The sequence below is a fragment of the Cucurbita maxima genome, unplaced genomic scaffold (genome assembly GCF_002738345.1).
Source record: "Cucurbita maxima cultivar Rimu unplaced genomic scaffold, Cmax_1.0 Cma_Scf00004, whole genome shotgun sequence".
Taxonomy (NCBI): domain Eukaryota; kingdom Viridiplantae; phylum Streptophyta; class Magnoliopsida; order Cucurbitales; family Cucurbitaceae; genus Cucurbita; species Cucurbita maxima.
The window spans coordinates 1,389,116-1,402,418 of record NW_019272020.1 but is presented as its reverse complement, the minus strand read 5'-3'; the positions used below and the strand labels follow the sequence as shown (position 1 = coordinate 1,402,418).

The following is a 13,303-nucleotide window of genomic DNA, read 5'->3' as shown; positions in this document are numbered from 1 at the left end:
ATACCACACTGGCTGATTTAACAAAAACAAATTAGATAAACTCAAGTCAGTTTTGGCATGTAATGGGTGACGAATGGATTTACATTTTAGGCCTTTGTGCCTTTTAAAAGAATGTAAAAACCACTCTCGCTTGTCTGTTCTGTCATAAGCTTTCATCCCCAGATGCTTCAATGTCGTCATTGCACAAATGCGAGTGCCAATGCGCAAAAAGAACACAACAAAACAGACACTACCATGACAAAATAAGGAGACCCAATCCGAGACAAGCTTTCCGACATGTCGTCAGTGTAGTCCGGACCAGACCCAATGATAAAGCCCCCCCCACCATTGGGGCCAGTGGTCCACATCCCCAAATTGTTATCCCTGCCGCCGACGCCGAGCGGGCCGGCGTGCCAAGTGAGCTGGTCGATCAGGGCGACTGATTTGGGCTCGACGCTGTAGGCCTTCTCGTACTTGACTTCGAGGCCTTGGCCAGAGGTAACGAAGAAGGCGCCGTTAACGAGGATGTCGCCGTCGGAACGCCAGTTCCAGCCACGCCACTCGGACTCAGATGTTTCGACCCGCTTGGTCACCTCCTTGGCGTTGCGGTCGTATGGGGCGGTGTAGCGGTTGCCTTGGCTGTTGATGGTGGGGCTCCCACTGCCGCCGATTGCGTACATTTCCCATTGGGTGAAGTCGTTGTTGACGACGTGAATGTACCCTCGCCGGCATCGCGGCATCCTTTGGACTAGCTTCTCGCCGAAGTGGTTGAACGCTATTGTTACCTTTATAAAAAGCAAAAACCTTATTTTATTATTAAAAATGTTTATAAAAGAATAAGGGTAATATTGTAATTTCACAAAAGATTATAATTTAACGGATTTAACTAAATTTGAAATACGACATAAATTAGTAAATATTTTAAAATAATAGTGAAAAACGAGGATAAACTTTTAATTAAACTAATTAAAGTAATTTACGGAGAGAAACAAGGAGTAAGGATGGGGAACTTACCTGCATTCCGGAATCCGGCAAGTAGCTATCGCTGTGACCCAAAAGCATAACCTCATCGTGATGCGAGAAATAATTGTTTGAAATTGTGATTCCGGTGGAGCCCATCACCGCGTCAATCAGCCCATCTTTGCAATGCGAGAGTGAGCAATGGTCAATCCATACGTCCTTCGATCCGAAGATGGATATCCCGTCGCCGTCCGATTTCGTGCGATATCCATAATGCGTCGGACTCGATCGGACCATGGTGTTACCTGCAGAGCCAGAGCCAGAGCCAAGCTTCAGATCGATGCATTTCGTCCAACATTTGGTGTACAGGAAGGTAGATTAGGTTTTTCGATTTCGTTACCTGATGGATAACAATGGTGGATGTGGATGTTGTGGATGATGACGTTGCTTATGTACTGCAATGTAATGCAGCCACCGCCGACGATGTGGACATTGGCGCCGCGGCCGTCTAGGGTTTTGTAGCTGTTGAAGATGAGTTCCTGTTTGAGTTTGATGAGCATGTTGGCCGGGAAGACGATCCAGAGAGGTTGAGGCTGTATCACGGCGTATCGTAACGTTCCGGGCTTTGGATTGACTGCATCGTCGTCGGAATCGTCTGTGACGATGTAGAACTCGCCGTTCTTGCCGCCGAGTGCGTACTGGCCGAATCCAATGGCGCAATCGGCTAGGCGCTGGCGGTTGTTTGGCCAGTTTGGATCGCATTTCCAGCAGTCGTCGATGGGGTTCCCGGTGTAACAAGAAGGAGATTCGTCTTTCTCTAAGCTTTGGAGCAATTGCCTTCTCGTTACGGAAGCATTCACTTTCCTGCAACAGGTAACAATTTCCTTCCATAATTTAGGATTTTTGAGGAACTTAAACATTTCCTAGACAGTATAATCTAAATGTCAGCTCCATAAATGGTTGAATCTGCAGAGATATACCTTCAAATTCGACAAATGATCTGAAAGAAGGATAGACGAAGAAAAACTTGGGGATTTTCAGTACTTTTCATCACAAACAGAAACAAAAACAGAGTAGCCAATAACTGTAGCGAAGGAGACGGATTATGCAGCATTTTTCTTTTAAAAATGCCGAAATCTAACAAAGAACAGTGCATGAAGATTAAGATATGAAATGAAATGGAAAACTGTAGATTTGAATGGCATTTTCTTTTTCTTATAATTACTAAATCTATAAAAGTAGGTTAAGATTTCAAAAATGATTCAATTTGTGAAGAAATCCAACGATGCACCTAAAAGTTTTTACAATGGGTCAGAAAGATAATAGTTACTAACCAGAACAAAATTGGTAGAGTAAGATTTAAGCATAAGCTGAAATAAACAAGGCCATGAAAAACAGAGCAACCAAGAACATAGAAACAGAAAGACCGGGCTTTAAACTTGATTTTGTACTTCTAATACATGAAATCCTACAAAAAAGAAGCATAAAAATCTTGAAACTGGCCATTAAAGTAGAGAAAATGGACAATGTAGCTAAAAGTTCCAAAATGCAGACAGTTAGAGTGAGAGCCAAGCCAAGAACATAGTGATTCTAAAACAACATTTGTGGAAAAAAAAATGGAAAATTGATGGACCTGTGAACTTCTTGAGCAACCAGTTCAGGGCTCGGATGCTGGCCGGGGAGAGTGAGGTTGAGAGCGGCGGCGGCACTGGCACCTAGCGGCCAGCAGGAGGGTAGCAGCAAAGCTAGCAGCACAATGCAGGTTGTGGTCAACATTTTGGAGCAAAAATGGTAAGCTCTCTCTCTCACTCTCTCTCTCACTCACTCTCTCTGCAGGCTTAGATATTGCCCTAAAGTTGTATTTGTTTGTTGCCTGAGTTGAGAACTGTGTTTTATTTGTTTTTCTTCATTTTCTTCCTTCCATGTTACCTTCAAAAGCATTCTCAATTCTCCTCCTGTCTAGTATAATCATTGTCATAGACTTTTGGGATTCAGTTAGAGAGAGAAAGAGAGAGAGGGGGAGAGAGAATCTTTGGTTCTCGAGGAGTAAAGTTGTATCCAATTTACTTTTCTTGTTAATGAACCTTTGCGTTTTTGATTGACTTTGTCTTTCTTTAGAATTTTTCTAACGAGAGGTTTAGGTACCCTTTTTCTATCGATGTGAGATCTTACCATTCCTAACGCAAATTCAAAATTTGAGAAATCCGGGGGAGTGGTGGTGAGGTGGCATAAGATGATTGGGCCGTATAAATGATTGTAAATAGCTGGGTTTGGAACTGGATAATGCTGCAACGTAAAGAAGTTAATGTGGAGAGAAAAGTGGTTCCTTTTTGACTATGGGACTGACTCTTTGAAGATTCCCCTCTTCCTCTGTTTCTTTTTCCCTTTCTTTCTCTTTTTTGTTTTTGTTTTTAATCTCAATTTCTGAGGTGGTAAAAGGATATTCTCCACTCTTTACTTTAATATTTACTCATGTTTTCTCCTTTTGTGTATATACAACACAACAGATTAAGTGGAGATTCGGACCCGTAACCTATTATTTTTTATATCAACTAACAATCGGTTGAAGTGTCGGGAGGCCGATGTTTTTGTATTAGGCAAAGGTAAAGAATGAACATTTATATTATGTCATTACAATTTACTAAGTAGGTAATCTTAGATAACCTGATAAAATAGTAAAATAATTTAATTAAAAAATATTATTTTACTCTATATGTATACTGTAGATTCGAATGTTTTTATTTTTTGTCAATTATAATACTATTATTTATCATTTATTTATTTATTTAATTTATATATATTTCATTCATTAATGGTAATAAATTCAAATTGTTGGGTTACTGGGTGGCAAAAAAGTGATTTCACCGTTTCCGGCGTATTACAAGGCACGAGCGCCCTAAATGGAACACGCGCGCCAATCCACGGTTGATTCTTCTCTTCTTTTTAACGACATCGGGCCCCACAAAGGGAGTTTAGGGTTTATTTTTCTTTTATCTTCTTTATGATTTAAATTTTGTTCCTAATATATATCTTAATAAATATTTTTAAATATTACTTATAAAAATTATTTTAAATAGAGTGCTCATCTATTTTCTAAAAATGGTGTAATTGCTTAGAAAACTAATCCAAACTAAAATTTTGACGTTTCTTACCAAACACACCTTTTAACCTTTTCGAATTCAAAGATTTTACCTTTTTTACTACAGCGGTAAAATAAAGCGAACTTTGCCCTTCACTAAATTGTTGACTTTTTCCCGTTCCAAAACTCAAACTAATTTTATTTTCTTTTACGAACGCTTTACACTTCCTATTGGTACCATTATAAATTTATTTTTCTTTTTTTTTTTTCATTCACTTTTGGCAAATGGCTTATACAACCTAATGTGTCCATAGAGTAAAGAAAAATACACTTTTTTTTTCCTCTTGCGTTTTCTTCTCTTTAATTTTTTCATATTAAAGTGTTTATTAAAAAAGAAACCAAAGTCGAGATTCCTTCCCTCCATTATCTCATCTGCTAAATATTCCATTTATGAGATGCTGTTTTTTTACAAATGTCTCGAAGTTGTAGAAAATGGGACGGTTCGAGTTGATTTTTTTTTTTTTTTTTTCATGGGACCAAGTTTTCCCCCATAAATTTATGAAAATGTAATGGAATAAATGTATGTGTGTGTATATATATATATGTATGTATTTGTTAATATGTATGTGAAAGAAGACAGCTTCCCTAAGTTTGGAGAGATTTTGCACTAAAATTTTTGTTGACAGTTTATCGTAGATTTTGCATGAAAAAATAAAGGAATTGGTCATTGCAAGGATGATTCGTATATCAACTGAAATGTGTAATGTTTTGAAAGTATATAAAGATTCTCTGTTTGTTTGTCGAAAAACTATGTTCTCCTCATTACTGAAATGAAAGAAGCTCATGAGAACTTGTAAGTGCTTAACTTGTAAGTTCTGTTTATATTATGGAGCGAAATCTCTCCCAATTAACTCTTCAATTTTTGTTTGAAACGAGGATTCCTATGAGGTAAATATGTATAGCTCTATTTTAGAACCATCTCGTGATTCAAGTACATTCAAGTATCTCTAATTTACTAGAACATCACAAATTAAATAAAACATTTCGAAGTATTTTAAATTGGTCTTATTTATTTAATAAAAAGAAAAATAGTATTTATTTTATTGATATGATTGATGGTTTTGAGTCTTCCTTGATAAGAGAGATGGAGAGATACTAAAAAGAGAGCCCTAATTTCTTGGCTTTAACCTATTATTCAACCTTTAATCTCCTTATTATTATTAATTAATTAATTAATTAATTTAAAGTTATGCGTGTAATTGGGGTTACCAAACTACTTCTAAATAAATAAATAAATAAATAAATAAATAAAATAAAAGGAACCTCCTCATGTTCCTCGAGGCCCATACCTTTTGTGTCTCTTTCATAATTAATCTATTTTATATTATTAAATTATATCTTTTTATATTTATATTATTATTTATCTTTTGAGCCCGTTATCATTTGGGCCTTTATCGATCAATTTCGTTTTCAGCCCATTCCACAATTGAGCCCACTATTTCACTACAACATAATTTTGTACATTAAAATTTTTAAATAAATATAATAATTAAAATGTAACATATAATGAAGTAATGGGTATTATATTATAATTATAATGTCATTTTTAAATATTTTAGAAATAAACTAAATCTTGAAATTTAGAATTGCAACCAACCAACCATTGACCTCATATTTTAGTACTTTTATATTTAAAAATTGGATCATTTTTAATCTATATATTTTCAGCAAATATTAAATTTAGCATTTCAAAGTTTTGTTTTTAATCCAAATTGGTTAAGTAAGAATATTTTGCACGTCAAAGTTTTATTTAATATTTACATTATAGAAGCTGGAGGGTATTTAATAGTTAAAAGCATTTTATTTTTATTAACATTTTAAAATTTACCGAGCACCAGTTTTCAACAATATAAAATTAAGTATTTTTTAAAGAAAATTCTCATTATAATGCTTCGCAAGGTTTATGTTAATCTAAATAATTTAAATTAGAATACAATAACAAGGTGGCTGTAGTTTAGTGGTAAGAATTCCACGTTGTGGCCGTGGAGACCTGGGCTCGAATCCCAGCAGCCACATTCGTTTTTTAATTTTCAAAAAAATTAATTTTACTTTTTTTTTTTTTAATTAGATATTTTCTTTAAAATAACATTTATTATAGTAAATTATATAAAAATTAGGTAGAATTAGGCGATATCATTTAATCTCAGTTTTTAATTATGTTGAATATTAAGATAGTAGATTTATTTCAAAATTTTGATATTATTTAAAATTAAATTTCTGCACCCATTCTTATATCGATTTTGGAACAATTGTCAATATTTTTTAGATAAATTAAAATTACAAATAAGTAAAAATATTAAAAAAAAAAAGCACTGGAAATGACTCAATCAGCTCTTCCCGCCTTCCATGGGAGCGTTATGAACAGCAACTCTCCACATGTTTCTTCTTCTAGATTTTCATTCTCCATTGCATCAGAACCTCCCCAGAAATTTCCCACTGCTCTCCGTTTCTCTCTCTCTCTCTCTCTCTCTCGATGTTTATACATTATATATTGTTCATAATCTGAGAGAATTTACCGAATTTCAACTCCGATTCCATTGCTTTGTCTTGCAAATCCGTTTCCTCGATTCAGTTTTCGCTCCAGAAGCCATGAAAATTGAGACTACACTCATCGTTTTCTTCTCGCTTCTGCTGTTTTCCCTGCATTTGTCTTCAATCTCGGCGCAAGAAGTTGGTAAGCTCTTCACCGTTACTGATATATCTCTGTCTATGTTGTTTTGATTTCCCTTTTCCTTTTTCTATCTGCGTTTTGCCTTTCACTTAAGCTATTATGTTTCGGTCTCGATTTTTTATTTTTGATTCTATCAATTGGTTTTAAGTCGAAGAGGACTGCTCTCGTCTGAATCGTTTGGCGATTCATTTACTTAATCGTGTAAATATCGGTGTTAGATCTTGAGATGGAAGCTATAGATTGTTCGGCTCGAATATTTACATCGGTAATTCGAAATAGTTGCAGTGAACTCTTGACTGCAAGTCTGCAACATTGTTTTGATTTCTCCCACCCTCCATTTTCTTGTTGTTTTCAGATCGTACGTTAAGGTTTCTATTTCCATTTCTGATTCTACTGATTAGTTTTTCGACGTATCGCTGTCATCTGAATCGTTTTATGTGAACAATTTTTCTTTCATTTAATCGTGCAAGTCTGCAACATTGTTTTGATTCTCCCACCTCCATTTTCTTGTTGTGTTTAGACCGTATGCTTAGGTTTCTATGTCCATTTCTGATTCTACTGATTAGTTATTGAATCGACGTACCGCTCTCATCTGAATCGTTTTATGTGAATAACTTCTCATTCCTTTAATCAAAATTAATTGTTAACTCTTGAGATGGAAACTAGAGTTTTGGCTCAAATGCTTACTTCAGTATTTCAAAATCATCGGGTTGCAGAGGATGAGAGCGAATTTGATTACAGAGAAGGGAGTGAGAAAGGGCCAAGACATTGGGGAAAGATAAAGAAAGAGTGGGAAGCTTGTAATAATGGGGTTTTGCAATCTCCCATAGACTTATCCAGCGAGAGAGTGAAGATTGTTCCGAAGTTTGGAGACCTGAAGAGAAGCTACAAACCTTGCAATGCAACGATCAAAAATAGGGGCCATGACATTTCTGTAAGAAATTCAACAGATTCCTTCTCTCTTCATCGAGTTTTGTGGTTTCTGATTTCTCTATTTTATTTCGTCTAATGTGCCTGTGGATGTAGGTATATTGGGTTGGCAAGGCAGGATCAATCAAGGTAAACGGCGTCGTTTATGATCTTCAACAAGCGCATTGGCACTCACCTTCAGAGCATTCCATCAATGGAAGAAGGTATCCCTTTTGCATTAAAAAGATGTTACAAACCCATCTTCTTTGACCCTGAAATTAATAGAATATTCTAATTACCGGATTAAGATATAATTATTCTTTTGAATTATCTAATGATGATTCTAAATTGTTGATTAACATTGATAACCCATCAGGTATGACATGGAACTCCACATGGTTCACCAAAGTTCTAATCCCAATGTGAAGAACAAGATTGCTGTTGTTGGTCAACTCTATACAATTGGCGAACCAGAACCTTTTCTCGCACAGGTAAACCACCTCCCAACACAACAAAACAACCCAATTCAAATGGCTCGATTATAAGCTTGAATAGGTTCAAGTGATTTCTGAGTTTTTTCTGTGGTCTAGTTCATGATTTTCCTAAAATTAATTTGTGAGAATTCGAATCAGTACAAATTATTAATGAAAAGGATAACATTTTACCTGTTACGAGCAATAGTTAATTATGCATGTCTTTTAATTTGATTTTACTGCATTCTTTTGAGTTCTCTTCAGCTCACAAACGTTTTCTTGAAGCAAAGATTAGTTCAAATCTTAGAGCATTGTATTTAATCTCATCAAATGTACTAAAAATTGGTCAATAAATTCGGAACTTACAACTATTTTATTTCTTAACGGTTTACTTGTAAATGAAGTATTCAAACAATCCCAACCAACCAATCCAATCCCAATATTGTGGATTAGATTAAGGTCATTTGATTCAAACAAATTTATAATCCAAATAACACACGGCAACCATTTCATAAAAAGCTCATTCATTAACAATAACTTATTGTTTCTTGATGTTCAGTTCAGTAAGCAAATAAGCAGTATGATTGATCGAGAGCATGAAGTGGGGATTGGAGAGATAGATCCTGCAGATATCAAGTTTGGTGGTAAAAAGTACTACAAATACCTTGGTTCTCTCACTGTTCCTCCCTGTACTGAAGGTGTAATTTGGGCCATAAACAAGAAGGTGAAGAAGAGTTTTCTTCTTAACCATTTGATTATGAACATTGAAAGTAAATCTTAAATCGGGTCGATAGATATTCTCTTATTAACTATGTCCAAAATAAATGAAATATCATAGGTAAGTTTAACATATATCAAATGGATTAGAATAAGGAACAGGTTTCTGATTCTTCCAATTGAAAACTTTGAACTTAGCTCTAGCCATTTCGAGTTTGTTACAATATTGCCTACATGAATAGCTCAATCTTATCAGAGTTTTTGAATGGTAATGCAACAGATAAGAACAGTTTCACATGAGCAAGTGCAACTGCTGAGAGAAGCTGTTCATGATGTAAGAAACTCAATTACTTTTACCACTAAATTTTGATAATTTTGTTGCTTCAAATGTTTTTGAGTACATATTTTCTTAATTGCAGTATGCAGATCGCAATGTGAGGCCATTGCAGCGGCTCAATAACCGGGAAGTCAACATCTTATCGACCTCTCGAGGATCTTGAACCTGATCATATGGACACCATCTTCATTGAATGTGTCAAGGTCTCTGTTTTATAATATTTTGGTGAAATAAATATATAAATTTATCATTATCCTTTTTACAAAAAAATATTATTATCCATCATCAATCATTTTGTTCTTCGCGATAATCGGCTAAAATTGCCAATTTAATATACTAATTACCATTTTAAATTTCGATAATTTGATTTTTCACTCGAAGAAGTATATTTCTTCCGTAGATCCCTCTTGTTCTTGTTTAGTCTTCTCCGTTTTTATCAGTTTCATAGAAAGAATGTACTTCTTCCATTAGTTTCATAGTAAGAATGAGTGACGTTATTCTACCTAAATAGTAGACATAGGTAATAAATAAGAGAATACTAAATATTCTTGCCATATAATTTTCAATCCTGATATAAGACATTTATTAGATCTAATAGAATTATTTTGGTGTATCTATGCTCATATAAAAAATAATTAATGTTTTTTTTAATAATAATAATAAAAAATCCAATCTATATTTCATCAGATAAGCATTATAAAAAATTTACTTAATTGGGTTAAATTAAACAAAATACCTAATAGGGATTGGTTTTAATTATGTTACAAAATTTTGATATTTTATATTTTAAATCTTAAATTTATTTATTTTTGTTAAAAACAAAAAATAAATTATAAAGTATCTTATTGAAATTAGATGAAAAATAAATATTTAAAAAACTAGAAGATATATATGACATTATTTTATGATAATTATGTAAATTATTCTACTGATATTTTTGAAAAGAAAAATAATGGTAACAACTATATTAATCTTATATTATATAACAGTGTAATTTGTATATTTCCAACCATCCATTTCTATAATTTATTTAAATAAAAAAAATAATTTTCAAAAATGATTTTAGAGTTCAAAAATATTTTATTAGGACAAATTTAAAAGTGAATAAATTGCAAAATATGATTTACAATATTTTTAAAGGGCTGTAATTGTAAAGTCCGCGGTATTTTTGCAGTACAGCTTCAGAAGGCGCCAATGAGCAATTGACTGTGCTGCGTCTCTGAACTGTCGACCACCATGGCTGCGAAGCCTTCATCGCTCCTTATCTTCCAACCTCGCCTCAATCTTCGTTTGAAGCCCTTCATTTTCTCTTCTACGTCACTCGCTTTCAGTATCATTCTTAGAATCCCCTTTCCGAAGCCCTCATTCTTCGGTAACCGCAAATTTCATTCTTCTCTCAGCGCCGTCTCTTCCGCCCAGTCTATCGGTGACGGCGGAAATGGTGGCGGCAGGTCGGGGGCGCTATCTCCGACGCTGGTCACTGAAGAATTGCAGAAGATCGATGTTAACCCTCCCAAAGGAACCAGGGATTTTCCGCCGGAAGATATGCGACTCCGCAACTGGCTATTCAATAATTTCAGAGAGGTTCCGTATCCGAATTGTAGTTTAGTTTGTGGTTTTTGTGTCTTTGGTCTTTAGTTTTTGTTGCTGAATAGGTTTCACGAGTATATGGATTTGAGGAGGTTGATTTTCCGGTCCTTGAGTCGGAGGCGCTGTTCATCAGGAAAGCAGGTGAAGAAATAAGAGAACAGGTTGGTGTCGATGTAATTTTTTGTATTGGTTCCTTCCTTAACTAAGTTTGGACACTAATTTCTTCAATTTAGCCAAAATCTTGATCATACAACACTACTCGAATTCAAATTCATTCAATCAAGATTCTTTCCCATTTCTTTTAACAGTTTTTGAAGCAAGTTAGTGTATTAATTTTTAAAAGGATTGAAGCTATTTATGTTTAGTCAAGATCGAGAGGGTAACCAGCAGTATGAGGATACACTAACACGTGAATTTTGTTCGTTAACTATTTTAACATTACTAACATGTTTTCTTAATCTATCCATCTTAGACTCAGAGCCGACAATTGCGTAAAATCCTGAATATACAGTATTTTGGCCTTTACTTTATTCATGTTTCAATTTTTTTTTTTAGCTCGTATTCTGTGCACCATCTGCCTTCTTCCTGCCCCCACCCTGTTCATATGTTGCAATCACTTGCCTCTTCATATTAGGGCATATTGATAGAAGAATATTGGAATAAAATCTAATTGATATTGGAATTTTATCTCTTTGTTTTTGTAGCTCTATTGTTTTGAAGATCGGGGTAATCGTCGAGTTGCTTTGAGACCTGAGCTTACCCCTTCTTTGGCAAGACTAGTGATCCAGAAAGGGTACGTTGCATTGGATGCACTTTGTTTTCATTTATCTTGGAACGTGCTGGTATATTCTATCACTTTTTTTGTAAATAATAAAAAAAAAAAAAATTGAAATCATGTGTGTGAAAAATAGTATCTGTCTATTTATTTATTTTTAATTATCTTTGTATCCAGGTGCAGATGTCAGAATTTGATCTCCATCTTTTTTTCTGTCCAGAAAATCTTTGTCCCTTCCACTGAAATGGTTTGCTATAGGGCAATGCTGGCGGTATGAGAGAATGACTAGAGGTCGGCGTCGTGAGCATTACCAATGGAATATGGATATCATTGGTGTACCCGAGGTTACGGTATGTGAAGTTGTAGACTTGCTAGTGGAACATTGGGGTTGGATTGAGTATTACTTTTCTAGTTATAATGAGCTTGTTTTGTGATATAAGAAATCAACAACCATGAAACTTCCTATCCCTTCAACATGGGATGTGTGTCCCTTCATTTCATGCCTTCAAGGGTCTGCACTATGAGATGCATGTGTTCTATTTCATCTTCATGTTGTGTAAACTAAACAAAAAAAAAAAAAAAAAACAATCGTTTTAGGGAAGCAAAGTATGTAATGTGTTTGATGGCATGAAGAAGTCCCAGATATCAGTTGAAAAAGTTGCTGCGGGTTATCAAAGTTCAGCAGCAGAAGGCATCAGTTTTTTTTTACATCTTTTGAAGAAAAGAGTTTTTGCATGATTAGGCAGCTTCGGAGCTGTGAATTTCTTATGGTTTCCAATTCGTTGCTTCCAGCTTGTAGTGAATATAGCTCATGCGTTCTCTAAAGATGCATGATGCAAAAAATGGTATTTTTTTTCTGGTGCAGCAAAGAAGATAATAGCAAGCACTTGTAAAGTCGGATTTCTGTCATTTTTTCTATGGATATTTCTGTTCGTAAATCTTTAGTCTTCTCAAGTGTTTGTGGGTTCTGAGCCTGTAATTTAGTTTATCTCGCTTTGTTAGTTGCTACTTTTCATTTCTTTACCTTAGGAAAAAAAAAATGTGAACCCATCTGGCCATGTTGACATGTTCTAGTTGTAATGAAGTTTACTCTTTGGTACCTGCCTTGTTTGAACAGGGTACCTTTTTATATATATACAAATATGCATGTGTGCACATTTTATTTAAGCTCATATATATAAATATATATTTTGTGTAGGCTGAAGCAGAGCTTCTATCTTCTATTGTTGCCTTTTTCAAACGAATCGGACTTACAGCAGCAGATGTTGGATTTAAGGTTTCCAGTCGAAAGGTAATTTTTTTCTGCATCTTTTGTGATTATTCCAATAAATTTAGTTATTTCTTTATTAATTATTGAACATTCAATCATGAATCAAAGACTTTAATTGTTGTAGTTTCTGTAAATGCCTTATGTTGTAAGTTTGATGGTAGGTTTTGCAAGAAGTATTAAAATGCTACGGAATACCTGAAAATATGTTTGGCAAGGTTTGCATCATCATAGACAAGGTTGGTTATCTATGACTTCAAGTTCCATAAATATTTAAATTTTTGTGCTCGTTCTTGACGCGTGTCTTGATGTAATAATTTCTTCTCTGTCTCTGTTTCCCTCTGGCTATTAATCTTAACAACAGATAGAAAAAATTCCATTGGATGAGATGAAGAAGGAACTGAAGGTTGTTGGTGTATCAGAGGATGCTATCGAGGAGATGTTGCAAGTTCTTTCAGTAAAGTCTTTAACAAAGTTAGAAGGTTG

At 34.6% G+C, this 13,303-nt stretch overlaps 3 protein-coding genes and 1 non-coding gene across 5 annotated transcripts in view; 3 read left to right on the top strand and 1 right to left on the bottom strand.

Moving 5' to 3' along the window:
• Positions 1-13: 13 nt before the first annotated feature.
• On the bottom strand, positions 14-3,365 carry LOC111478733 (probable pectate lyase 12). The gene is made up of 5 exons (XM_023123162.1): positions 3,133-3,365; positions 2,573-2,730; positions 1,340-1,803; positions 994-1,244; positions 14-764 (listed from the first exon to the last, which is right to left on the bottom strand). Exons 2-5 carry the CDS (start codon positions 2,713-2,715, stop codon positions 177-179), a joined length of 1,446 nt encoding a protein of 481 aa, XP_022978930.1. The 5' UTR covers positions 2,716-2,730; positions 3,133-3,365; the 3' UTR covers positions 14-176.
• Positions 3,366-6,021: 2,656 nt separating this feature from the next.
• TRNAH-GUG lies at positions 6,022-6,093 on the top strand. The gene has a single exon. It is a non-coding gene; the product is annotated as a tRNA-His (tRNA).
• Positions 6,094-6,406: 313 nt separating this feature from the next.
• Positions 6,407-9,460, top strand: LOC111478003 (alpha carbonic anhydrase 7-like). The gene is made up of 7 exons (XM_023122047.1): positions 6,407-6,752; positions 7,466-7,683; positions 7,776-7,882; positions 8,035-8,149; positions 8,691-8,855; positions 9,129-9,182; positions 9,268-9,460. The coding sequence occupies exons 1-7, from the start codon at positions 6,455-6,457 to the stop codon at positions 9,346-9,348; spliced, it is 1,038 nt and encodes a 345-aa protein (XP_022977815.1). The 5' UTR covers positions 6,407-6,454; the 3' UTR covers positions 9,349-9,460.
• An 883-nt stretch (positions 9,461-10,343) lies between these two features.
• The window catches only part of LOC111478405 (histidine--tRNA ligase, chloroplastic/mitochondrial), a 6,690-nt gene continuing 3,730 nt past the window's right edge, over positions 10,344-13,303 (top strand). The window contains exons 1-7 of one of the 2 annotated variants that reach the window (XM_023122638.1): positions 10,344-10,769; positions 10,841-10,936; positions 11,480-11,568; positions 11,771-11,900; positions 12,749-12,841; positions 12,982-13,056; positions 13,182-13,299. In XM_023122638.1, the coding sequence (XP_022978406.1) occupies positions 10,422-10,769; positions 10,841-10,936; positions 11,480-11,568; positions 11,771-11,900; positions 12,749-12,841; positions 12,982-13,056; positions 13,182-13,299 (949 nt within the window). In that variant the 5' untranslated portion in view covers positions 10,344-10,421. The remainder of the gene's footprint in view (positions 10,770-10,840; positions 10,937-11,479; positions 11,569-11,770; positions 11,901-12,748; positions 12,842-12,981; positions 13,057-13,181; positions 13,300-13,303) is intronic. The other variant, XM_023122639.1, reaches the window with a different exon arrangement.